Here is a 27,317-nt window from a genome sequence, read left to right on the forward strand (position 1 = left end):
GTCCAGGGCCCAGTGAGGGGAGAAAACACCTGGCTCTGGCAGTGCTTACCACGATGCCTCCTGTTCTCAGGAGGCACCTATTGTATCACAGTTAAAAAAGGAATGTTTAGAAGTGCTTTGAGAACTTATACAAGACGTTGAAAGACAAGCCATGGTTGGGATTGTTATGCTTTAATGTCCCTCAGGACTGACCTTGGATGAAAACTGTAGGCAGTGTTCACTGAAAAGAAAACACAGCTGGCCTCTGCTGACACTGAGACCAGCACGGTGGTATGAAAGCTGCCTGTTTTATTCTTAGTCAATTAGTCTCTGTCTAGAAATAACACCCAGAAAGAATTTCCATTTCCATACCAGTTAAGTCATTAGAACAAAAATGTCATGCCAGATTAGTGAGAAATAACTTCCCTTCCCATCACACCTTTGCTGGACAATGCTGGAGTGTTGCCTTCTCGTTCCTTCCTCCACCTGAACTCCAGCGTTTGGTGGTAAGGCAGGGCTGGTTTTTGCAGAGCTCTGAGGGTTGAGCTAACAAGGTCATTCGGTGCTGAAACCTTCAGCTTATCCCTGTTTTCTCCTCGGAGATCTTGGTGCTCAGATGCTCCAGACTTGCTGCACAGACCTCCCTGCAGTCCCATCTGGCTGGAAACGCTCAGCAGGGCAGCATGCAGAAAGATCTGCCATGCATCCCAGTGGAGCTCCCTTCTCTTTGCGTGGACACCTCTTGAGGCAAACACAGGAATTTCTGTAAGGTTTCCAGTGGCAGTTGAGCTCTGTTTAAGAAGAGCAGTATTTAAGCCACAGGGCAGTCTCTGGTACGTTGTTTTTCCATTGCAAGGACGCTGACTTGAAATCGCATTCATAAGATGCTTGTTGCCTTCAGATGCTGGAGGGACTCCAGCTGTTGAGTTCTTCTGCACCTTGAAAATGTGTGATTTAACCCTTCCTTGCCAGTGAATAGAGACAGAATAATATGATGAAGAGTCACCAGCTGCCCTCCTGAAGTTTGGAACACCAAGCAGGTCAATCTCACCTGAGACAGCACACTGGGGAAGTGTCTCACCAACCCATGGACTCACCAGCTCTGCACTAGAGAGTGAGAATATCAGCAGAGATCTGTGCCAGCTCAAAAAGGCTAAGGATGACCCACTTCCTTCATGGGAATGAATTTTTATCATGGCAGAACAGCTTTTGGAGTCCTACCTCCTATAACAGAAGCTCCCATGGCGATGTTATGGCCACATCCCCTTCACACCCCTCTGAGAAGGACAGTCAACAGCAGTCCCATGGGGCATCTCTTCCTTGGAGGGAGCATATTGCCCTGATAGCCAAGGTTACTCTGAAATAATTTGTCAGAGGAAACCAGCACCATCACTTCACTCTGCAACGTGTTTTCCTCGCAGTGCTCTCACAAAGGAGGGAGGTGCATCAGTTCTGAAGGTGGGATCTGGCACAGAGGTAGGGGTGGATGGGTCACAGAGCAGAGAATTGCACCTCTCTGAGCAGTGCCTTCCCAAAGCATCCGCCTCTCCCTCCGACATCTTTCCAAGCTGCAGCCCTCTCTGGAATCCCCGTTGAGGGATCCAGAGGTGCTCAAGGGCACACGTTCCCTTCACCCACATCCCAGAGTGGAGCAGACGCAGCCCCGCGTCATGGCTGAGCTCCAGCATGCAGGGGGTTAAACCACATGGCTCCTCTGTGCGGGTCAGAGCGTCCTCCCTTAAATGCAATATTTACTGTTTTACTTTCCCTTTCTTTCATCTGAATGGGAGGATTGTACATTTACTCCCTCCCGCCCTTTGTCCCTGCTTTGTTTTGTTTTGAGTTCTGGCGAACCAGTAAAACAGAAAGGCCACGATCAGATCCTGCTGGGAGCAACTGGCGGTGCTGTCCCCGGGAGACCCCGCTCACGCTGCGCTGCCGTTCCGTCCTTTCTCTCAAATGGGCAATGATTTATGCAGGGCTTCAGTGCCGACTTGCTCTCTGTTGATGAGAGCAAGGGGCGAGGGGGGCTTAATTATGACAGCGTTGGAGAATAAATGGGGAAAACCAGACGGGAGTTGGGAATTGCAGCCCACCACTTTCCCCCTTTCCATCCCCCAAAGCCCCAAGCAATGTTTTAACAATCTCCATCCCTTTTCTGCCGTGCCCTTGGCTGGGGAGCGCAGCCAGAATCACAGCGATATGCTGAACCTTCCTTCTCATATAAATGTTTTACATTTTTGCCTGTGTGCTGCGCAGCCACCGCTGCTGGGACTTCACGTGCACCGTTACACGGCACTGCCTGGAGCTGTGTGTGGTGCAGGGCTTTTTTCCAGCCCCAGGAACCTGGGAAAATACATTACGCTGCAGCCATTTTAGTGTAACGTCCACTGTTCATCTGTGCTTTGGTTTAATGTTGGCCAGCAATGACTCCTCTGGCTTTTATATCTAAACATTCTGCTGCATGTGCTCCCTCTGTGTCTCTACCACTTTGGCTAGTGAAGAACGTCATTACCCTATCTCCCCCAGTTGTTTCAGGTACTTCAGTAACTTACCTTGGCATGTCCATTTGGTGTTCTGGCTGCCTGCAAACTTGATGTAGCCTAGAGCAGACAGCGTTGGCTGCAAACACTGCAGAGCTCCTGTGCTGGAAGCCCATCTGCACTGCAGGGTCCCTGCTCAGTACTGTTCTGAATGGTGACAACACTTGCTGCAAAAGCAGCGAGTCCCCATTCTTCTGAAGGTCACTGAAGAGACCCTGAGATACCTTCCCAGGGAGAGGGATTCTGCAGGTTTTTGAGAAACTGGAAATGAATGAATGGACTCTTTCTTAATTCTTTTTCTCTGTCATCTCCTTCTTGTTCAGCATACATTTCCTTGTTTCATCTCATTGCTATGCCATTCTGCCTCAGCATTTGCTTTCTTCATGGCCTTGGGCTACTGGAAAACTTCAGTGATCTGCAGCAGTTATCAGCTAAGTATGTGCACTTGTGCCTAATTGGATGGGTAATTGATTCATCAGCCTTCAGCAATGCCACCCAGTGGCAACCTTGCTTATGCAGATGCTGAGCATTTGCCTGCTGTCCCAGTGGTTCCTGCATTGGGTCTCCATTGTCCTCCTGTCAGTGCAGCCTGTGCTGATGTTGGAAGGGTTGGTGGCATTGGGATAGCAAAGCTATCCTGATAGTGGATGTCTTCTCAAAGTTAACTGATATTTCCATCACGGCACAGTGGCATGGCAGGTGCCTAGGGCATCTCCCCTGGATGAATTTCTAGTGCAAGCACCTCATTCCAGGCTCTGAGCTCTCCCGAGTTTTTCCAAACACTCCTCACCTGGATGTTGCTCCCATGAGCATGACAAGGACTCTGCAGCTCCGGAGCCATGTGTGGCTGCTCAGTGCTTCTGCTGAGCCCATCAGTGCCTCAATGAGGAGCTCCCATCTTCAGTGGTGCTCATAGGATGGCATTTAATTGTACCACGGGAAGAACATTAACGCATGAAGTCTCTTAGCATTTGGAGTTCTCATCCAGGCAGTACCAATGGAGAATCCATTCCGTCCATGCCTTGCTCAGCAGTCACCTCCCAGCACTCAGGCTCCCTCCCAGAACCAAACAAGCTGGAGCATGGCTGAACTGGCACCACCCTGCCAGCCGTGGGCAGGTTGTGAGGTGTTCCAACAGATGGATCCCCTCCATCACAGACTCACTGGATTAACTACCTAAATATATCTGTCTCCCAACAAGCCTTGCTGAGACTGGGGACAAAATCATGAGGGCTGCATAGTGAGAGCTGACGGTGGCACAGAGGACAATGCTTTAAATCTCCAGAGCCAGAAACCTGCTAAGTTAGTAGGAAGGATGCTGTACGTCAATGCTCCAGAACCTTATCTTGAAATGGCATGTTTCCATCTCCCTGTTTAACAGCAGGTCTGTGTTTTCTTCATTATCCCAAATGCTGTTAAATGCTGACAAATGATGTTAAAAGATAGTTTGTGAGTACTGGGACAGACCTGCTGCCCTGCTGACCCCTCAGACCTTTATTTCCTGCCAACATCCCAATAATGTGACACTATCCAAGGCAAAATGAGTTTGCACAAAGGTCCAATTAACCCAGAGGAAATCTAGCCAGTGCAGCAGTGAAAATAATGGTGACTCCCAGTGTGTGCAACCCGGGAGCTCCCACTATCAATGCTCTTGGGGAAGCTGTGCTGACATTTAGGGAAATGCTTGCAAAACAAAGCCACGCTACAAGCTCAGCCTCTTTAGGAAATGTTCTTAACTCATCCCCTGTAGTGTGCACTGTGGCTCTCACAGATCCCAGTGCTGCTGTCCCAGCTGGCCTAAAGCAAAACCAGCTGTGGAGTTCAATGGTGCTATGACTGGGAGCACCCTGTCTGCTCTGGTAGCCAGTAGGAATTGCTGAGCAGCACACAGGGGATGCTGGACTGCCTTAACCAGCAAGGCAGACCAAAGAAATTGTTTACTTTCCAGCAAGTGGAACGGAGAATTAATTGTGCTTTTCTCATGCCTCAGGGTCTAATGGGATTCATTGGTCCAGTAGGGGAGCCTGGAATAGTGGGAGAAAAGGTAAGATTGTTGGCAATGAATCAGTTGCTCTAACTTTGCAGGATGAGGGAGACTGGGATGGGGGAGTATTGAAGAGGTTTAATTTTCTGTGCAACACCCAGCTGGGAATGCAGCATGTCCAGGATGTCTGAGCTAGTCTTGGGCCAGGCAAATTAGCGTGCATTTACCCTCCAAGGAGAGGTTGTTAAATATTCTCTGAGAACACCAATTCTTTTAAGTTTTATTCATTCATAATCTGCCAGAAATCTTCGTGTCTGACAGTTAGTTCTGCCTTTTCTTCTGGGAATGAAGGAGCTGAATGAAAGGAACCATCAGCACTGGTTCCTGGTCAGGGGGTGAGTCCAAGGAGACCAGATTGCAGATGTGTGCAGAGATGTGCTTGCTGCCTTGTCATTAGGGGCACACAGAACCGGGGCTGAGCCTGTGCTCAGCAGGGAGGCTCACCAGATTCTAGAGTGAGAGTGCAGACCCATGCCCAAGCAGAGGCTGCTCCAGACCCCCTCCCCTTTTCGTTTAACCAGCCCCATGCTGTCTGCCTGTCTGGTGGTTGCATTGGGCATGCTGCTAAGGGCTGGTGCCCTCTGCTGTGCAGTACTGATACCTGCTTCTTTTAGGAGGAAAAACGACTTTATTTTCTATAAAAAAGAAGTAAATGCCCATTAATTCATTTTTTCCATTAGAGTGCAATATGATGCATTCCACACTTCAGCTCTCTCTCTTCTGTCCTTCCAAGCACTGTCCTCTGGGTAATGATGTCACACCTCTGTGACATGATGTTGTGTTTGCTGTAGGTGCATTTCATTGCTGCCTGCAGCAGCCCTGGGAGCCCTGTGCCCTTTCTGCTGTGTCAGGGCAGTAGCAGAAGCAGGCTGAGTCCAAACTCTCAAAGCGTGCAAGAAGTAAAAGGGAGGATGTGGTGTGAGCTGTGTTTTACAGAAGGAAAACAGGAATAAAGCCGTGGAGCATCCGAGTCGCTGTCTCTCAGTGACTGAGAGCTATATCTGCTGCCCTGAATTAAGTGAGGAATGAGGAGGCTGCCATGCAGGAGATGTGGGAAGTAAATTCCCATCTGGCCCTACTGACTCCTAAGCCAATGACCACGTGAGCTATCCTTCTGCTACAGATTGACTCTGTACATGGCCGTGTTACGTTTGTGTCAAGGCAAACCCCTTGAAAATCTGCCCTAGGAGATCCTCAGCACAGCTGCGATTTCTATCAGACTTCTCCTTCTCTACCAACACAAACTTAGGGATGACAAAAATAGCTATCATCAAATCAAAACCTCAACCAGGCCTCCAGTTGGCATAGCGTCCTGCAGCTTACTATGTTGCTGCGAGCTAAATGAAGTGGGAAATGTGCTTTCGTTAGACAGAGCTGAGTCAGCAATCCCTACCCTGAGAGCTGCAAAACTTAAGGCTGAAGCCAGTAGGATCCAAAGATTATCAAAGAGAACAATACAGTTAATACATACTTAATAAAATCCATACATTCACAGGAAAGAAAAGAAAAAAAAAAGTATGTTGGTTTACGAAGGCCAACTGGTGACAACACACACTCTGGAGCTTGTTTTTAATAAGATGCTTAGAGCCCAGAAAATATTTCCCCTTACAGTATAACTGCTGGAAGGTAGGTCAGAATTTGGGCGTAAACTGCTTGGCAGCGTTTGCTGACTCCTCCTTCCTCATCCCCCTGAGCACACAGGCATTACACACCTAATTCCCTGTGCATTGCCAGGGCTGTGGGGGCAGTGGTGGTGGGAATTGCTGCTGTCCCCAAAAAAGAAGCAGTTGAGATCCCATGGCCGCACCAGTGGTCATGGTGATGCTCACAGTCTTGTGCCTCATCCCCCCTCCTTGGCCAAGGGTGTGCTTGGAGAAGTGACGCGTTCTGCAGGTGGGGTATGTTATTTATTTTAATGCCAAATGTTGGCTTGTTTTAAAAGAGCTGATACCTTCATCTGGCTCCCCAAAAACACAGGTCTGCAGATGGCTGCTGTTTGTGCTGTGGTCTCAGTGTGTGCCCTGCAGGACAAGGGGTCCCCCAAAAATGCCTGCGGTCTCTTGAAATCAAAGCCACCCATTCCAGGCAGTCTCTTTATGTTTTATCGCTGTGATTCTCAGCCTTCAAGTCCATAGCTCTCCAATCCACGTCCCTGAAATCATCAGAACATGGTGGTGGTGGTGTAGCACACAGTCATGTGGTGCCATGGTTGGGATCCAGCCTCAGCCCTGTGGGGTCTCAAAGGTGGGCTTGGTTGCTTAATTCTTATCCCTCAGTGTTTGAAGATACATCTCCTCAGATACAGAAGGTCAGCTCATGCTTGTTGTTGTCCATTAGCTGCTCTGATGAAATGGAAACCTGAAAGAGGATGACTTGTGTTCTGTGCCAGAAACCTTCCTGGCAGAAATCTGGTAGCACAGACTGCAATGTGGGGATCTTTCAGTTATTTCATTGCTGTAGATCATTATGTGTAGATCATAATTCCTCACTTTCCCTTCCAAACCTTTGTCTCTCCCAGGGTGACCGTGGCTCAGTGGGACCTCCAGGCCCTCCTGGAGTCAAGGGGTCGATGGTAAGGAGTAAGTCTGCATTCTCTTGCTCTTGCTGCTGCCTCTCTCTCTGTCCTAGGAAATTGGGTCTTTGGGTTTGCATGAGAATAGCTAAGTCCTTCCTGTCTCTGTAGGATGGGGATGCCATTTGATTGTTTATTGAGGATCCACCACTCCCCAGCCTTAGTCTCTCTTGCAGAGAAACACTGGGTTTCTACGTGTGTTCTGCATCTCCACGGCTGAGGACCTGTGTCAAACAGAGACAGCTAGGAGGCTCAAGCTGTGGCACCTGAAGGATTACCTGCAGGCCTCAAGTTGTGCCAGGGAACATTGAGATTGGATATTAGGGAAATTTCTTCTCAGAAAGTCTGGCACAGACTGCTGGGGAGTGGTGGCTACACCATCCCTGCAGGTGTTCCAGAACCATGGAGATGTGGCTCTAAGGGACGTGTCAGTGGGCATGGTGGGGTGGGTTGATGGTTAGGCTTGATCCTAGAGATCTTTTCCAACCTTAAGGATTCTGTAGTTCCATGGTGACCTTTTCCCAAGCATCCTGCTTTTGAACAGATCGGTTCGGGAGCAGGGATTCCCAGACCTCTGTTGTTCACATCCTGCTGTGTTGTCAGAGGCAGCTGGAGATGTGGAGCTGCTTGGGCAGCTTTACACCACGCTGCTTTACTGTGCTGTTTGCTTCTCTTTGGGGATGCTTGTTTAGGAAGGATGATGAATTCCTGTCTCACTCTGATATGCTTCCCCTGTGTACCCTAGTGCAGGACCCAAAGATTGTTGCAGTAATTCAGCCCACTGTGTTCTGGTTTGTTCAGAAAAGCTAGCTGCTTCAGTTGCTAGCAAAGCTGGGGCTGGGCTGACAGCCTGGCCTGGGCCATCTGCTCATAAGCTCTTTTACCTCAGCAAATAACAGCCCTGCCTGACCTGCAAGCAGCAGCAGTGCCTCATTTTCTGTCTTTTCACTTGGAGGTGAAAAGGGCTGGGCACGTTCCAGAGACTCACACCAGATGTTCTTCCTTCCCTTGCAGGGGCACCCTGGGATACCAGGAGCAGTGGGTTTTCCCGGAATTCCTGGACCAGCAGTAAGTAAAACTTATAATCCCTGTAACAGTGCACACCAGCAGTCAGCATCCCGTGTCTTGGGTGTTCGTGTGTTGAATCAAACAACTGCCTCAGCTGATTCGAGTTTGAAGGACAGTTTATGAACCAATTTTGCTCAGCATGTGAATTGCCACGTTGTGGTGAATCAGGAGGAAGGTTACAGGAGTGGAGTGGGGAGTGCCAAAGGTTTGGCCTTCAGCTTCATGGCAGCTTTGCCTAGTGTGGGAGCGTGGGGATGCTCAGCGCCCACCAGAGGCAGCGGTCCTTCCATATCCTTCAGTGCCCTGTTCTCCTGCAGGCAAATGACCAACAGGTTCATCCAAGCAAAATGTTTCCTACAAGGTTGCATTTTAAAAAGCCATAATTCAATAAGACAAACTTCCCAGCAAAGCCACCAAATCAAATAATCCGCTAATATTAAATCCCTGCTCTTATTAGCTCCAGCTGTTTCTTCCTGTTTCTCCATCAAACAACCTTCATTATTCACTTCTGCAGCCAGACCTGTGGCGTGTTGTTGTTATTTGTCCTCAGCTGTTATGCTCCTCAAGAGGAAGCTAGCCAGTGAGCCTGATTAATTCAGCAGAGGGTGAATGGGAAGCAAAGGTGTAGTAGGAGACTCTGCCCATGATTTCAGCTCACTGAGGTTTCTGAATTCCTTTTCCCCCTTCCTGCTCACCATCATGGTATACTTTTTGTGTTAGTTTGTGGTTTCGAAGATGAGGTATATACACAAAGGTAACTAAAGGTTACTCATCTTCTGTAATACTTTCTTCACATTCCCAGCATGGTATCTAATTTCTGCCCTCCAAATTTTGCCACCTCAATTAATCTTTTAATGAGCTATTTGGGATAGCCCAAGACTTTCAGTAGGATATTCCAAGTACCAACAAAGAATTTCATTTCAGTATGTGTTTATCATAAAAATCTCTATAAAGCAGGCATCTGACACATCTACTGCTTGCCGTGCCACTACTGACCTCATCAGCCAAAGTTTTACTGTGATTACAAGTAGAGTTGCCATAAACCAACCTTTCCATTTTCACTGCAGACAGCTCAGTGTTTGTGTTCTGGACATGCATGCCATGCAGAATAACTCAGCTCCAAAAGCAAGATCTTTATGAGTAGCAGTGGTACAAGCAGTAGGGAGATTCACAAGTCCAGCTTGCAGCATTGGCAGTTGGCAGAAACTATTAATATATAAATAGCAAACTTGATGTGGAATTTTTGAGAGAGTGAGTGTGTCAGTCTGAGGTTTTCTTTTCTGACAGCAGAAAGGCACCAAATTCATATATTGGTTTCTAAAGTTGTAATATAGACATAAGTCCTATTAATTGAACACATCCCTCATATCTAAATCTGATACACACTTTGACCAAAGAAAGCTCTTACATTTTCTTCTGTATTTCACATATGCACTCAATGAATCAAGAGAGAACAAAGAAGACCCAAAGCTTTTCTGTAAAGGTGAGAGGGACACCAATAGTCTGAATGAAAGCAGCATCTGTCTGCCAGCACAGATATATTTGTGCAGCATTCACAGGGCAACAATTGCCCAAAAATAAAATCAGAGTTAGGTTGAAAAAAGCAAACTTGGATACCTAAGATGAGGTGTCTGATTTTGTATTTGGATAAGTGAAGAAAACGTCCTGGTTATTATTATGTTTTGTGCTGACACGGCGCAACAGCTGCTTTTAATAGTTGTGGAGGGAATTCTGGATGCTCAACTGGATGCTCAAACGGTACCACTTACACAGACAGCTCAAGCATACAGAGCTCAGCCAGAAAGCCTTGCTTAAATGTTGATAACCGAGGGACAATCAGTGCGTTCGGAAAAAGACTGTTTGCAGCCAAGTAGACGTGGCTGTGGGTTGGCAGGAGCTCAGGAGCCCACCTGCTGGTAGGGGCTCTATGGCTGATGAGGGGACACGGGGTATCATCTGCCCACCTCCCACATCCTCACTGTGCTCCCTCTCCCTGCAGGGTCCGGCAGGAGCCCGTGGTGCACCAGGGATCAGAGGGGTGAAGGGCCGCCGGGTAAGTGCTCCCTGCAGGCTGTAATGCCTCTTCTCTTCTGGCCTTTGGAAGAGGGATCAAGAAAGGCAAGAAAGACGTTGAAACCCTGGAGAGTGTCCAGAGAAGGGCAACCGAGCTGTGGGAGGTCTGAGCACAGCACTGTGGGGAGCAGCTGAGAGAGCTGGGATGGCTCAGTGCGGAGCAGAGGAGGCTCAGAGGAGACCTCATCGCTCCCTGCAATCCCTGAAAGGAGTTGTGGTGAGGTGGGTCGGCCTCTGCTCCTGGGGAACAGCAATAGGATGAGAGGTGTTGGCCCCACGTAGTGCTGGGGGGTTCAGGCTGGGTACTGGGGAACATTCCTTCTCACAAGGAGCGGTGCTGCACTGACGCAGCTGCCAAGGGAGTGCTGGGGTCACCATCCATGGAAGTGTTCCAGACCTGTGGAGATGTGGCACTGAGGGACGGGTCGGTGGGCATGGGGGTGGGCTGGGACTGAACATCATCTTTCCAACTTTAACAATTCTATGATTCTGTGAATCTGGCTGATGGGTTTTGGGGTGCAAATCTTCACAGAGGTTGGGGCAGCACCTCTGCAGGCCCATTTCTGAGATGCTGTGAAACAAGTGATATGCAAGTGATGGGGGTGAGCAGAAGGTTATCTGAGGGTGCTGTTGTGAAAGGAGTTCAGCCTTGTCCCAACCTCCCACAGTGTCAGACAGGGTTTGTGGCTGCTTCTGGTAAGGATGTGAAGATTTGGTCATCTGAGGGTGGGTCACAGCTGGGGAAAGGAATGCTTGTAAAGGACTGGGAAAGGCACCTGTGCTACCCGTGTTCTGCAGGGCTGTCAGAAAGGTGTGTTTGGCACTGTCATTTACAAGCACAGCCTGTGTTTTCCTGTGTGTTTTTCCAACCCATAACACAAGGCCCTGACTTTATCCGTGTGTATCTATCAGCACCAGCGTGAAGCACGTGTGAACCTTTGCCCTGCCTGGGGAGAGCTGGCCCCCAGCCTGGCACTGGGGCACGGCGCTGCTGAGCACTGCTGACAGTGCTACGAGTGCGCATTGCACTGGGTGAATATTTCACAAACACTCAGTGTCAACTCGCTGTGGTTCTTCCTGCTCCATTTGGGTGACAGCCGACAGCAGAATGACCTCCAGACCTGCCAAAGCTGCTTGTTTTCCTGGCTGTGTCCTCCAGCCCTCGTCCCACTGAGCTCCTCAGTCTTTCTTCTTCCTCAACGGGACATTCATTGCAGGAGCATCTCTGCTGTGGGTTGTTTCCCCTTATCCAGCTGCTTTACAAAGTATTAATAACAAGCACACGTGTATTCTGCTGAAAGCCCCAGTAACAACATATTTTGTATTTCTCCCTCCAAGGACCTTATGATATCTGTTTCCATGTTTCATTTTCAAAGACGTAGGCTGAAGTAAACTAAACATTTTGCCCACCCCCAGACTCTGCTTCTACTGCAACTCCTGCCTGGGGAATTCGGGACATCCCAGGGCTGCATATGTTTCTGTACACCAGAGCTAATACTCCATTTGAATAGCTGGGACTGGCAAAAGGAAATGGAATAACCAGCTAGAAAGCACTATAACCACAGTTATGTACCCTGGAACATCTCTATGCTTTAGAAGCATAGCTAGAAGGGCACCAATGACATCCAAGCCAAGCAGATGTTATGGGGATTCATCTTTGAGTTCAGGGCTGGGCAGAACATCTTCATCTCTGCTCCCATCAGAGGAAGCTCCCTGTGTCCTTGCTCTCAGAGCACCTCTGGGATCCTGGTTTCTGTGTACTACACAGTGATTAATTGAGCTGTCCAGGCTGTCCGTGAGCAGACAGATGAGAAAGTGGAGGCGTTCCGCTGCGGGAGGCATTGAGTGGACGGCGGAAAATATCTCAAGGTAAAAGTGCAGCAGGGAGCTGAACGGGAAATGCCTTCTGAATGAATCCCAGGCTGCCAGCTGTGAGGGCTCTGGGAGAGGTGGGAGCACACTGGGTATGTCTGCCAGAGGCTCTGATGTGCGCTGGGATGGGATTGCCCTGCTGCCAGCACTGAGCCTGTCCTCATGGCAGCAGCTGCACAGCCACAGTGTTGGGCTTCTGACTTGTGCAAGACTTGTCATGCAATCGTAGAACAACCCAAGCTGGAAGGGACCCATAACGTTCATCAAGTCCAATCCTCTTCAGCTTCTTACATCTCCTGGCCTGAAGTCCTCGAGCCACCAGGAAGGTATGCCTGACCGGGCCGTTTTGGTACAAGCTCCACTTATACCAGCAGGAGGGATGAAGGGGGTATTTATTATCACGCTCGTAAAAGCAAGAGCCAAACTGGATCCAGTTCCCAAGACAAAGGTTGGCTGGCACAGGTTTGGATTTATGGGTTTGGATATAGCTGGATGCAGAGGTGGGGTGCCAAGCCCTCAGGAGCAATCCTGCAGCACACCACTCCCGCCAGCGATGTCCATCCCCAGAGTGATGTACAACATGTCAGAGATGTTCAGCTTGGCAGCCATGGGCTGTGTTTCCTCTCCAGAACCACAGTAATACAATCCCTGTGGAATTTGCAAGACGGGCACCCTTTCTAAGAACACCAGCAGAGAAAGACAATTTGGATCCTACAGATTTCAGTGAATATGATGCAGGAAAGTTGCTGTTGTAAGGACCGGCAGATCTCCTGCCTGGAGGATTTCTGGTTTGTATCTCTGTCTCTCACGTTTTCTTTCTCTTCGTACTCTCAGAAGATATTCCAGGCACACTGTATTTCTGTGTTTGCCTGCTTTGTCTTGCTCTTGGTTTTCTCAGGATGGGGAAATGGTCCCCAATTGTAATTTCAGACGTTACCCTCTGTCTGTCCCCGCTTACAGAAGGGATGTAATTCAATTCAGAGTGGAAACATGAAGGCAGCCTCTGCCAGATGTTTGTGGATTCCATGAGCTCTGTTTGTGGAGACTTCATTAAAGCAATTTCACTTTTGAAGAAAACGTAAATAGCAAATATGGTTTTGATTGTCAAGAACAATGGAGCCTTTTTGGGGTCTGTATTTATGTTGTGATAGCTTTTGAGTTGTCAGGATAGAAGTACAACTTTTGAAAAGAATATCCTTAAAGAACTGTGACTTTCTTTTCAGTCATGACAAGGCATTGTTCCTCCCCATCTCTTTGCTTTGTACATCCAACCAATACTGAGCAGGCTTCCACAGACACGACATTCCCTCTTTGATTCCCAAAGGATGAGGAATTGGGACCTGAAAGTCCAGCCTTCCTTCCTTTCATCCCTCTTCAGTGTAGCTCTTGGATACGTGCCTAACCTTCTGTGAAGTGGCCGTGCTCCATTCTTCTAGTCAAAGTAGCCATATTTGTGGAGTATTCTCCTCTTGCTGGATGGGATGCTGGCTTTCCAAGTCCCAAGCAACATTTCTCTTTTCTAGCTTGCCACCACATCCTGCAGTCACTATTGCCCAGGTGCAGCCTGCAGAGAGGAGATAGGACTTGTGCACCTGGTGGAGGACTGCTGTCTCCCTGCCAGCCATCCCCACATCACAAACTGCAGGAATTCATAAGCACAAGGAATTTGTGGTGTTATGTAAGCACCCTGGAAGTGGTTGTTTATTCCAGGCCCAGCTGAAAAATTGCCTATGGAGAAATAGCAGAGGTGTTTTTGGTTTGCTCCCAGGGATCTTGCTAGCTGGCTGAAAAAGCATTGAGCATGTTTGAGAGAGAGTTAGTTATGGATCTGTGGCTGGTGATGTCTCCAATCTTCAGTGAGGGCATCTGCTTGCTTTTCATTTGGCTGGACCATGGTAGTGAAATGTCAGTAGGTGGATAAAAGGTGTCATCTGGTCTGGTGGCACTGCCCCAGACCAGATTTTGGATGTGCTGCTTTGGGATGGACATAGCAATGCCACTGAGCATTGACCCCAGCAGGTTAACAGGTTCTCAGATCTCCCTCAGCTTGAACCTGCATCTCTCTGCACAGCCCAAAGGAGCAGACAGGTCTCCATCTAACCCCGTTTTTTTTTTCCTCTTTGCTTTGTAAAGCTGCTCAGAGTTCACACTGTGTGTGCAGCCGTGGCCCAGCAGAACCTCCCCTGAACTGTGCACTGCCATACAAATGTTCACATGGACCAAAGCAAAGCTTCCTTCACTGTTCCATGGGCTCCTGGAGATCACAGAATCAGTAAAGCTGGAAGAGACCACTGAGGTCATCAAATCCAACCATCAACCCATCACCACTTTGCCCACTAACCTATCCCTCACATGCTGACACCAGCAAGAAAACCATTCTCACTGCATTTCCTACCCCATTCTCAAGATGAGTCCGTGCCCTGCGTGCCCTCGTGTGCCCGGGGAAGGCAGCGTGCCGTGCCCTGCAGCATTGGCACAGGATGGGCTGGAGAGCTGCCAGGACCTCGCTCACCCCTCTCTAACCAGCGCTGTCAGGAGAAGAGAGATTTGAAGATTTCACTAATTGGCTGAATGCAGCCTTCCCTGTCAGGGCGAATTAGGGGAAGCCTTCATCCTGGGTCGGAGCACAGGAGGCTTGGGGAAGATGAAGCTTGCCACATGCATTTGCGAACACGGGGTCACTTTCTCCTCTTTTGGGTCAGGCGCTGATGAGATGTGTTGTGATGGGATTAGCCAGGTGACTGCTGCGAAGGGAGATTGCCCTGGCAGGTCCTGCCATGCTGCTGACAGGGCTCTGCTGGAGGAAACGTGGATACGGCACACAGCCCTGGCTGCAGCGCTGTGCTGGGGCACTGTCCCTCCGTCCGTCCGTCCCGCAGCCCAGGCAGAGCTGTGTTTTACTGACATGCAGTGCAGGCTTTTGGTTAGTTTGTCTCTGGTGTGCTTGGCGGCACGGGGTTTTGCCAAGCACGGTGGAAGTTTTTGCATTATTTTATATTGACAGCGTTTGTCTGCTGTAACAATTTGGCCAAGTTTCCTGCGCATCTTCGGCTGTTACACTGCCGTTCTTTGTGAGTCTCTCCCTGTGCCTGTCATTTTGGAGTTGCTTTTCTAACATGTTGGCTCCCTGATGCTCTTATTACTTTTGGCACTGGGCTCGCATCCCGATTAAGCACATTGGCTCCTGTTTTCTCTATTTCCGCGTTGGCCCACTCTCAGAATTCCTCTTACCATTACATTCTAGCACCGCTCTGTGTTATTATTTATTATTTATATTGCAGTAGCGCCTGAGAGTCCCAGCTGAGATCACAGCCTGATTGTGAACATGACGTGCATTAATACAGTCTCTCAGTATTCCCTTTTTATTCTGTTTTATTTTGCCTGACCACGGCTCTGTTTATTCTCCATCAGTGTGACGTGGGTTTCTGGGGTTCGAGCGGTGCAGAGGGCTGTGCATTCAGCTCTGCTGCAGCTCGAAGCTCAGTCATGGGTCCTCTTTGCAAGACCAGGGCTCTCACAGCTGAGACCCTCTGGAAGAACACCTTCCCCTCCTGCAGCACGCCTGAGCTCACCGGGATCCCTTGGCACCTGGGCTCCTGTAGGTTCCACCAGCACCTTGGGTGTCCCATGCACCTCAGTTCTCCCTTGCCTCTTGGACCCACCCAGGTACAGATGCTGGCCACAAGACCAGAGATGACAAAGCAGGCATGGCCAGCTGCTCTTCTTCTGGCATGCACATGCACAAGCACTGCCTGATTCCTGACAGCAGCCCCTTCCTTAAAGAGCAGGGAGCTGTAACTTCAGCTGGGAACTCGTGTACATTTCCGTGTGTTTTGTCATAGAATCATGGAATCACTAAGCTTGGAAAAAAGACCACTAAGATCACCAAGTCCAACCCCAACCCAGCCCTATCATGCCCACTGACCTTGTCCCTCAGTGCCTCATCTCCATGGTTCTTGAAAACCTCTAAGGGTGGTGACCCCACCATTTTGTAGGCTTTATTGTCCCAGTTGTGACCACGAAGCAGTGTGATATGCCAAGGAGCAGTTGGAAAAGCAGCGTTTATAGGAAGGAAGAGATCTGATATCAATAAGGCTAGAACTGTGAGCCTGTGCACTGCAAAGCCGTCATTGTGTAAGCATTGCCTGAAAGTAAGGCTGTTCCTCACACGCCTTTCTCCTCTGGCTTTGGTTTGCAGCTGGTAATTAAGTTTAAAAGGGAATAAAAATGTTCTGGTGCTGTGTGTTGGCAAATGGTTGGAAATGAAACAGAACAAAGCACAGAAGGGATCTTTTGAGTCCTGGACTGCCCTGCTCAGCCTCCATACACATGATTGGCTTCCCCAGACCACAGCTAGGGTGCTACTGTACTTCCCAGTGAGCCATACCTTCATTTTTTCTTCTCTTTTGCCTTTTTCCAGGGTGCCAGAGGGCCTGAAGGACCAGTAGGCGAGCCAGGGTCACGAGGTGCCAAGGTGAGCACCAGCCTGGCTGAGACTGCTCTAGGCTGTGTTGTGGACAGACCAAGGTCACAATGGCACCGTGAGCACCAGCCGGCAGGAACGAGTCCTTTATGCAGCAAAAGCAAACCTTCCTCCAAAGCAGTGTTTGCTCAAAGAGACTTGGGTCATGTCGCTCATTGCCCAAACTGCCTGCTGGTTGGGGTGCTCCTCAGGGCAGGGTGCTGGGCAGTCAGACTTTCAAGAGCTGCAGGGATCTGGAGGGGATATCTGGTGCAGAAAAATGCAAGAGCAGGTAGGCTGGTGCAGAAGAGCATCACCGATACCATTTGTGCTCCTGCCAACGTGTGTTTGTCTTTTTGCTTTGCAGGGCCGTCCAGGGGAGCCAGGCAAGCTGGGGCCAGATGGGCTGCAGGTACGTCCTGCAGCCAGCACCTGCCCAATGTGGCAAGGTGTCAAACCCCTCCGGGGATGCACACAGTGCCCAGGGACCTGCAGCTTCTTGTGGCCAAAGCACCACAGGTGTCTGAGCACAGATCCAGCTGCTAACATCTGTCACTGTGTGTTCACAGGGGAAGATGGGTGAGACTGGGGAGACAGGATCCCGTGGCTTTCCAGTAAGTGTCCATGAGAGTGCTTCCTTTTAGAAATTCATTTTCACTCCAGTTCCTAAGTTCTGGGTCCTGGTCCTGGAGGAAAGACTCGGACATCTCATACTTACAGGACCACCTCTCCACTCTTTGTTGGAGCTTTTGAGATACATGTTACTGCCAGGAGGTTGCCGTGGGGTTGGAGCTGACCTTGGTGTGTTTCTTTTTCCTAGGGTATCCAAGGGCCTTCTGGACCTCCAGGAACAAAAGGGGCACCAGGCGACCCGGCAAGTGCCTTACGACTCTCTACATCTGTCACACACAGACACCTCATTGCTTTCTCTGTCCCTACTCCTTCCCACTCCCAATTTCTCTGTCTCTGCCAGTTGCAATGAGGTCAGAGATGTGAAAGACTTGACTAGAGCCCTACAAGGCACAAGAAAAGATGAGGTCAGATCCCTGAAAAGCATAAAAGAGGCATGGCTCAGCATGGAGAGTGTTGGAGCAGGCTGGATTTTGGGAGGAAATGGAGGCAAGAAAGGCAAGGTTGGGTCTGAGATGGAGTCAGATGTAATGAGAGTTGGGATGGGTGAAGACCAGGAGGGAGGCTGCAGTGCCAGAAGTGAGTCCCCAGCCTTGGGGGAGGCACTGGGAGATGTCAGATGAAGACACAGACCTGGGGAAGGGCACGGCCCCATTAAAGCAGGCTGAGAGTTATCTCCTGCCATCTGTGTCTATGGGACGGATCAGGACAGAGACAGGAAAGCATACCAGACACCTCCAGGTTACCAACTGCAGTTGTTACAGGTGGGGGAGAGATGAAGGGCCTTCTGAACTGTTATGGTGACTCAGTACACCCACTATGGTCTTTCCATCTTGCTGCCCATAGTTCTGCTGTGATGTGGGAGGGAACCGGTGTTTTACCTTACAGGAAATGGTGCCCTTCAGAAATAAAAACAGTTGTATGAGAAGGACCTTGTGTCTCCGTTTTCCAGGGTCCACAAGGACCACAGGGACCACCTGGACCTTTGGGAGAAATGGGCCATAAGGTAGGTCTGGCCTTGGCTCTTATTTCTTTTTCCTTCACCTAAAGAGAGGCACCTTCTGACAGAGGTAACAGAGGTGCAAACTTCCACACCCAGGGACATGAGCAAGAAAGACTTCACTCAAGGCTGAATTTCAACTTCCAAAGCAAACAGTGAGAGACAGAAATTCAAACATCATTCTCATCTCAGGCCATAGACACACAGCTGGTATCTGGGCGTCCCCATCTTCACAACAAGGGCAACATTTCAAAGCTCTCACAAACACATCCCAGGCATGGCTTTACCACCACACCATACCACAATACAGAGCCCGGAACAAACTGTAGCCTTCAAACTCAGAATGGTATTTTCTGTCCTGCTCACTGGCGAGGCACAGTTGTGGAGGGCCAAGGTAGTCCCTTCTCAAGTCACTGCAGGCAGTGAAAGGAGCTCTGAGAAACACCTTTGCTGCTGACAGTGCTTTTTGGGTTCTTGTTGCCATGAAGCAATGGCACAAACACACCATAACCAAAGCAGCAGCAGCAGCTGCTGAACAGTGTCCTGATGGATTGCAGGAGATGCCCCATGCCTTCCCCCTGGCTCATCTACAGACTGTGCTCTATTTGATTCTCCATGAAATATCAGCATTTTTGTCTGAGTGTACCAGTTCCCCTTGGTAGCTCCTTTCCATACATCCCTGTATGGAAACTGTAAAGCAGCCATGATGTTTCACTTGGTTGTGAAAACAGCAGCAAAGGTACCTTTTAATACAGCCTACTGCAAAGTGTATGAGTCATGAAAGTTTCCATTCTCATGGCTGCTAGACTGGATGGAGCGGGCTCTGAGCATGGTAAACCACACTGGGGAGCTGGAAAGCTGCTACCAAGCCACTATGGATACTGCCAACCAAGAAAGTACAGAGCTTTATTCAAATCTATGTCTCTTCCAGGAGCCTCTCTCTGCACTGGCACCTCTGGAGAAACCAAAGCAGGATTTTTGCTTTCATTGGAGCTCGAATTTTCTCATTGCGTGACTTGACCATTCGTTAATAAACCCAACACTCACCCTGCTCCCTCCTCTGCCTGAATCCATTGCAGCAAGCCAGGAACTGGCTCTCTTCCCTGGGCAGCCGAGTGCTCTCTTTGACTATGTGCTCTTTTTTCCTTTATTCCATACTGCAAAGAGTAAGGAGAGTGCTGCCTGGAAAGCAAATATCCTAAGTAAATAACTCCCTGGAATCCTTTAAAGACAGGCTTTGGTCTTGTCTTACGGATTGTCATTCTTCCCAGGGTAGTAGAAAATGTAGAAAGATTCAAGCTCTCAATTGGCATTGGTGCCAAAGATGTTGAGTGGCCCCACTGTTGCAAAGCTGTGACATCAAGGAAGAACACCTTCCCTCTATCTGCATGCCTTCCCATAGGTTTTGGCTGTCAGTGGGGTGCCAGCCCCTCTGCCAGGATCAGCAGCCATAGCAAGCAGAGGGCTGGAAGGAGTTACAGGGGAGAATGGGGGCGTGGGAGATGAACAGAGCCCTCGCAGGAGCCAGGCTGTGCCTCTTTGATGCTGCATACCCTGAGCCAGCTCCGGGCGGTGATTGCATTGCAACCAGGGCTGTGCTGTCCCGGGAGGTCTCTGCTAAAGGAATTAATGTCTTTGATCTTGTTTTCTGCTTGGTTACAAAGGTTTTTTTCATTGTCTGTCTTCTTTTTTTTTTTCACAGGGACCGCCTGGCCCAATGGGACAACCTGGCCTCCCAGGTGAACCTGGCATGAAGGTAAGAAAAACCCTTTGTGCGATTTCCCTATCAGAGCTTGAGAAGGAGCTTGGCAATGAATTTCAGCTCTGTCATAAGCCCCAAGTCTGAGTGGAGAAGGAAGTGCTTGAGACCAGAGATGTAGGCAGCTTCCAACACGGAACAAGAAGAGCCGAGGTCTCAAGTGTAAAAATACCCTCAGACAAAGTCCCACCAGTTCCCAAACCTCAGCTCTGTGGGGACTGAGCTCCTTCAGTGGTTATGAGGGAGGGTGCTCTGCTTCAGGGCCATGAATGCACCTTCTTGTCTACACGGAAAGGCTTTCAGAAAACATCTCTTTATTTGATAAAGGTCCCTGTGCAGATCAGCTCACAGGGAGGTTAATTTTATTTTGTCCCCCCCTAGTGCTTGGTTTGAAAGTTTGCTCCTACATAGAGAGCTTGTGAGCAGACTCTGTGGGGATTAAATATGATTTCTTCTATGCTGTTCCTCAGTCCCTACCCCCTGCCTCTTTTTCCTTGGCAAATCCTCCAAGGCTTCACCAGAGCTAGCATGTCTATGGCATCCTGACTTGGCTGTCCCTCCACACCATCAGTGGAACAGGTCACAATGGTTTGCATAAAGCACCTCTTTACCCCTGCCAGAGCCCTGCAGCCTCTATCACCCCTCAGTGCCCCGACAGGCATTCAGTGCCCTATGCTCACCATCAGTAAGCAGCTCATCTCCTTGTCTGTGATGCCTTCTTTCTAGGGTGATCCTGGCCAGCTGGGAGTTCCTGGAGAGCAAGGCCTCATTGGTCAAAGAGTGAGTACCCACCTTCTGGTGGCACTTCTCCACCTCATCAGCTCCTCAGAGGCTCTTGTCCCTCCTCACCCACAGCCTGTGGACATAGGCCCCTCTCCCAGGCATCCCATAACCCTCCCAGCCCTGCTTGAGTCTCTGCCTTCCCCATGGAGCCCATTGGCTTGAGCTGAGCTCGCGATGCTCCACCAAGTAGGGAGACACTGGCTGCTCTGTGGGAGGGAGTGGGGATGAATGCAGAGCCTGAAGCTGGCTGTGGCTCTTGTCCCTTCTCAGGCTAAGATCAAGAGTCATCTGATGAAAGCATGGGGGAAGAGTGTGTTTGGGCACAGCTTAATGTGACTTGCTTCTGTCTTGCAGGGAGAAATGGGGCTGGAAGGGGACAGTGGGCCAGCTGGTCCAGATGGAGCCAAGGTAAATTTTGGGATGTATAGGTTCTGCAGCAGGAAGGGAATTCTGGTGCAGTGTTCCCTTACCCCCTTGCCTCTTTGATGGCTTAATTTATTTAGAAATCAGAAGTCAGGATATTTTTTTCTGCAGACACACATAATGGACTCCTCGTGTTTCACTCCTCTACCCACATTTTTGGCATATGATCAAATCTCCAAAAAGGTCAACTTCTTTAATATATAGTTTCCAACAATTCGTCTGTTTTATTTGAGTTTTTACAGATTAACTTTCCAACTAACTAGAAATTCCTGGGCCTGGCAGGGGAAATCAGAAAAATTGTCCATCACTGCCCCCTGTACTGCTGACCAGAGCATTGTTTGCAAGGAAAGAAATTGGATCCCATTCCTCCTGGCTAAGTCCCAGGTGCTCAGAGCTTGCGTTGCTCTCTTTATCTAACTGCTGTGAGTTGCTACCTTGCCTTTGGAACAGCATTCCATTTCTGTCCTTGCACAGCCAGCCTTTCCAAACAGGCCAACTGTTTTGTTCCATGGAAAGAAAAAGCAGCCGGTCCCACAACAATGCACTTTATTGCTTTGTTCTGATTAAGCTTTGCCATATGTCTTCATTTCTGCTTATCTCTGAACATTGGACCAAAAGATTCACCTTTAAAGACAATCGAATCCTCTGACTTCTCTTGCCATCCTAAGAGCTCTTGAACCATACCAGGTTTCACAGAACCACAAGGACTGGAAAGGATATCTGGAGATGATTAGTCGAACCTGAACGTGTCTCTGGGCAGCAGAAGAGCCACTGCTTCTTGCAGAGATGTTGGTGTGACCATAAGAGACGTGGCTCTGCTCTAGCACAGTGGTAACAAAGCCACCACGACCAGTTGGCTGTCAGTGCTGGCATCAAGGCTGAATTGGCCCTTTTCATCATCTCCATGAGATGTGCCATCAGCTGTAAAAGCAGAGAAGCAGAGGTTTGCCATAATCCACTGCTCCAACCACGAGACCCTCTCAGGGCAAGGTGACAGTTTCATGACTTTGATCCCAGCCCTTGCAAGAGCCAGGTGCCCCTCCAGACAAGCCCATCACATCCATTCAGTCTTTAGCATCTGGAATGCGGGGCTCCTGGGTGAGGCAGGGGACTCTTTCAGATCTTGTTCACTGCCTCATTCATGTAGGAGGTTCAGGCCTCACTGCAGGAGAAGCAAAGTTCACATTTCCCTATGTAATGGGGGAGTTCCTCTTCCTCCAGCCAAGAGATTTTTTTAAAAAAACATGGTTTTGCTCATTTTGTTAAATGTCAAGTGTATTATGACTCATCCTCATTCATCCTTTTGCTTGCAGTCTCTTTTCCTCCCGGACTCCTGAAATATTAATTATGGAGTGTGTTTTTTTTCCTCTCAAGAGCCATGTATGGTGACCCATGTGTTGTGTGGGTATGCAAACTCCCACCTCTTCTCTTCCACAGGGAGACAAAGGAGAGCAAGGCCTGGATGGAGAGAAAGGAGAAAAAGGCACTGAAGGGCTGAAGGGAAAAGAAGGGCCTCCTGGATATCCCGGCATCACAGGTGTCCGAGTGAGTCTGAGAAAGCATCCTGCTCACCTCTGCCAGCCGGTCCATGGGGTTCCTGGAGCACCTAGAGCTCTCCTCCTGGCTGCATAGGCAGCCTGTGTGTATTGCAGGTAGCTGGGTGGGTGCATGAGCCCAGCACAGCTCCTGCACCTCTCCATAGGGCCATCTGAGTGATCCCAAACTGGGGGTGATCCCCCAGGGGGGTCAGCAACGAGTGCTTTGTGCTCTTGTCTCTAGCCGTTGTGTGTAGGGTGAGCTTCACCTTCGTGGCTGAAGCACGGCCTAGATGTGCAGTGTGGGCTCTCTGTTGTGTCCCCCTGCTCAGATGTGGGGCACACAGTGAGCCCTGGGTTGCAGAAGGCAGCCAGCTCCTACAAAGGGCTGAGAGCCTTCTGCAGCTATGGCACAAATGAAAGCATGCAGTGTTGTGTCTGGGAAGCTGGAATGCACTGAAACCCTAGCAAAAGCAAAATATGCTTTTTCTTAAGTCATCATTTTATTTATTATTGCAAGGACAGCCATTACCACTGATATTAATACTCTGTGACAAGACATGCCATCTTGCAGCAAAACATGTGGGGGCAGATTGAGTGGGAGATGCAGGCAGTGAACCAGGACACTGCTTGGGACAGGATGTTGTCCAAGATATGACTCGATGCAAGTGTTGGCACACAGTAAACTGTTTTTGCAAAAAAAGAACATGCAAATAGGAGGAGGATGGTCATCAAAATGTGGATCACTCACTCGTTCCTGAATTGCCCTCACTCGTTTCTGTTTGGAGGAGTAGGGCAGGATCCAGCCTGGGGCTCTTTTAGTGGTACCAGGTGTGGAGCAACACTGCCCAGTGCCAGCAGGCTGCTCTGCAGCAAAGCCAGATCCTTCTACCCAAAGTGGGGAGCCTATCAGTGATTTGTTTCTCGTAATTCCTGCAGTGCCCTTGAGCATGGGGTGGGTGCTCAATGCTAGAGCACATCGTTTGTGCCTTTGGTGATGTTGGGGCTGGCTAAAAGGAAGGCAAGAAGAAAAGTGTGAGGCAGCAAAGGGGCTGGATTTGTGTTGTTTTGGGGCTGAGATGGGGAATTGGAGCACTGACTTGACTAGAAGGTGGAAACTCCATAGATATGCAGGACAAGGCTGTAATCCTGCCCCAAATGCATCCACAGCCCGCAGGGAGCCCTTAGCAGGGTGGGTACAGCTTCTGGCAGCTCCACGTGTTTATATTGTGCACAGTTAAGAACCAATAAAAGTGCTAAAATCATGCAAAAGTCATATTAAGTTATAGCACATAAAATATAGATTCTCGCAGACTGTTTGCCAGCATGTCCCTGGGAACATGATGCCGTTCTGTTTTATTTAAAAAAAAAGTCCACGGAGCCAAGATTCCCGCTCATAATCACTCCTTTTTTTCTTTTTTTTTTTACTGCAAAGTGCTATATTTCCATCTACTATTTTAATATGTTCCTTTGTATATCCGTATGTCTGAACTCGAGCAGACTTTCAGAGACCACAGGGCTCCAGATAGCGCTGCCTGCTGCCAAGCGTCGGGCCATTACCTAATGCACAGGCTGCTATTCCATGCTTGCTGAGGTAATCTAGAGATGGAAGTCCTCTGACAGAAGTACAAATAATTTTTCTCCTTTTTTTTTTTCTCCTTTCTTGGAGTTTTTCATCCTCGCTTCCCATGGAGGAAGTCATAGAATCAGGGAATTGTTAAGATTGGAAAAGACCCCTGAGATCATTGAGTCCAACTGTTGATCCATCACCACCAAAGTGTGAAAGTGTTAGTGGGATCTTCCTTAAATTTCTGCCAAGTTCATGGATCAGAGATGCAAACCACTAGTGATACCTACAACCCACTCCTTTCCAAGTGAGGAATGGAAGCTGTAATGAAAAATCAAACCAATCTCTTCAAGGCACACCACAACCACCATCCAGGCATGGATGGACGTTCTCAAGGCTGATAGAGAAAGAGAAGAAAAGTCTAACCAGGGGAAAAACCATAACGTGTTCACACAAGGGCAAATGCGAAGGTTGCACAGTGACCAGTTCCTGACCAGAATTTGCAAGGAGCTGCTCCAGTACTGCTGAGATACCCTGCTCATCTACTGAGGTGATAGTGGAGATGTTAATGCTTCCGTGCTGTTAGTGGCAGGGCCGCCAGGATCCAGCTGGTTCACTGTGCCAACCAACTGACCTGCATGTGGGGCTGTGCAGCTCACCTTCTGCTGCTGGAAGAGGTTCATATTGGCTCGAGGAAGATGATGCTCATGCACAGCCATAGACAAACTTCTCCAGCACCTTGGCTTGGCTCTCGCTCTGCAAACCACTACAGCTAAACCACTTCCTGAAGAATTTTCCTTAACACCAAGGGCATGTTTAGTCTTCATCTTGATCTTGCTTATGTCTAAAGGAAAAAGGCTCTCCAGCATTGTATGCTCTGGACACATGTAGGAAATGAGGATCTGGCCGTACATTTTCAGCCTGCTTTGCACATACTGGCCCGGGGGAAAGACCTGGTGTTGGCAGTTCCTCACGTGGCCCCAGAGCAGGTAGGACTTGGCTGGGCTTGTAGGAACTCACACACCGCTTGGCGACAGAGCAGCAAGAGAAATGGGAAGAGGCAGAGAGCTTGCTTTGAGCCATGCAGTTCTACTGGGTCGTGCAGAAAGAGGCTTTCACCCAGCAATTGGTCCTACAGGTCTGGCTTTGTGAGCAAGGTTGTGTTTTCCAGGAAGCCATGCCAAAGCTGGTACATTATTGACCAAGTGCACCCAAGCCTCCCTGGGTGCTCAGGAAACGTTTTTCAAAGATCATTAGCTTGAACTTGGCTCAGCCATCCCCCGTGTTAGCAATCCGGTTTTTAAATCCCAAACAAAAGCAGCAGGGAGGCCCCAACTGAGTCTCCAGGGATAGTTTGTGCACAATTCAAAGCCAGTGGATTTCAGCAAACAAACGGAGATGGCCTGTGAGTCTCCCAGCTGTGGCTGGCAGGGCTCGAGGCAGCTGGAGCTGTGACACACAAGTATCCTCTATCTTTGGTCACACTGTCCAAGTTCACACTGCTCCATTCAGCTCTAGGTCCTGCTTCTGCCAGTTGTCCCTCTGGTAGGGAGGGAGGAGTCAAAGCATCTGAAACACCAACGTACAGCTAAGTGCAGGATCCAGCTGAGATTTCAGAATTTCCATCAGAGATGTGCATCCCTTCTGAGCTCCTGTCCCACCTGATATCTCTTTGCAGTGGTTTCCCACTTCCTCTAATGCCTACTCTTTGTTGTCACTTCATCTTGATTCTTCCAGACTTGGCCACTTGACCTCTGATTGACCAAGTGAGAACAACAAGGAGGTGGTAATCTCTTCCCCTTGCAGAGCAGCAGGTTGGGCATCCCCCATTGGAGACTGGAGATGTAGGTCCAGGTCAACAGTGAGAGGAGCAGGTGTTGTCCCCTGCAGCGTCAGCAAGGCAGGATGGGGATGCATGAAAGATGGAGCAGCTCTTTGAGCTCCAGCAGGGTGTTCATCAGCAGTGCAAGCACCCGTGTAGTTCACCAAAATGAAAAGCTAATTCATCATAGCTGGTAATCATATAAGGGGAACAGTGCCATGCAGTCCAAAATACCCAACCAACGTTGGGCGTGTTGAGCGTTGTTGAAGAATAATGTGCATTTCCAAAGGATCTGACTGCCTGACAATCGCATGCTTTACAATAAAGCATGAAAGGAAGCAGAGGTTGCAGCCAGCAGTGCAGACTGACCCGCTGCTGGCTGCACGAAGGGCCCAGGCCAGTTGGCAGGAGGCAGGCGGTGGGTTTCCAGCTGCTCCGTGGCTGCGCTCTGTGGTTTTCATAATGTGCTGGTTGTCATACAAAGCCGACATCTGATAGCAAGGTTTTTACAGTTCCAGGAAAGCAATTGGAGAGCCTGTAGGTAATGAAATGCAACATGCTCTGAAATAAGAAAATCCCTCATTGTTCAGCAAAATTAGGAGCTGAGCTCTTTTCTTTTCCCACTTCCTTTTTAACCTGAAATTCTATCTGCAGTGTCATTCAAGCCACATCAGGACGCAGAGAGCTTTGAGCCAGATGCTCCAGTGGTAAAAATGGCCATAAACAATTACATCAGAGCAAATCTGGCTGTGTGTGCTGTATGGTGCAGATGTGTATCAACAAACCGGAGGAGCTCCGAGGGCTGGTAAATCCCTTTGCTCGGGTGTGACATGGTCAAAGTGCTTTTGTTTGCTCTTCCAGAATGTTGAGTGACAGAACTGGACCAGGGTGGAGATCTGAGAAGGCTTTTTGAGGGAACTCAGAGTGCTTTGGAAAGGGCAAAGCCACTCTCCAGCTGAGAAGCACCGGGAACATGCGTGGCTCCTGGCTGCAGCCCCGTGGGCTCAGCTGTGTCACTCCCCACGCACAGCCCTGGGTGGTGTCCTGAGGACAGTATCTCTCCCGTTGGCTTACACATGCTCTTCTTGTTTCCCCATCATCTACAAGCTAAAATCCTGAAGTGGAAGGAAGATGTGCTGCTCAGGATGGACCTTCAGCTCTGAATTCATGTTTTTTCTCCAGAAA

At 49.3% G+C, this 27,317-nt stretch overlaps 1 protein-coding gene across 1 annotated transcript in view; it reads left to right on the top strand.

Annotated features, from left to right (window-relative positions):
* COL27A1 (collagen type XXVII alpha 1 chain) overlaps positions 1–27,317 on the top strand; it is a gene marked incomplete at both ends in the record, with an annotated part of 124,429 nt that overhangs the window by 70,978 nt on the left and 26,134 nt on the right. Inside the window, 13 exons of the mRNA XM_079544868.1 lie at positions 4,513–4,566; positions 7,085–7,138; positions 8,153–8,206; positions 10,206–10,259; positions 16,572–16,625; positions 16,981–17,025; positions 17,183–17,227; positions 17,434–17,487; positions 18,196–18,249; positions 19,946–19,999; positions 20,729–20,782; positions 21,140–21,193; positions 22,646–22,753. Of these exons, the coding sequence (XP_079400994.1) occupies positions 4,513–4,566; positions 7,085–7,138; positions 8,153–8,206; positions 10,206–10,259; positions 16,572–16,625; positions 16,981–17,025; positions 17,183–17,227; positions 17,434–17,487; positions 18,196–18,249; positions 19,946–19,999; positions 20,729–20,782; positions 21,140–21,193; positions 22,646–22,753 (738 nt within the window). The remainder of the gene's footprint in view (positions 1–4,512; positions 4,567–7,084; positions 7,139–8,152; positions 8,207–10,205; positions 10,260–16,571; positions 16,626–16,980; positions 17,026–17,182; positions 17,228–17,433; positions 17,488–18,195; positions 18,250–19,945; positions 20,000–20,728; positions 20,783–21,139; positions 21,194–22,645; positions 22,754–27,317) is intronic.

This window comes from Tetrao urogallus (genome assembly GCF_951394365.1).
Source record: "Tetrao urogallus genome assembly, chromosome: 19".
NCBI classification, from domain to species: domain Eukaryota; kingdom Metazoa; phylum Chordata; class Aves; order Galliformes; family Phasianidae; genus Tetrao; species Tetrao urogallus.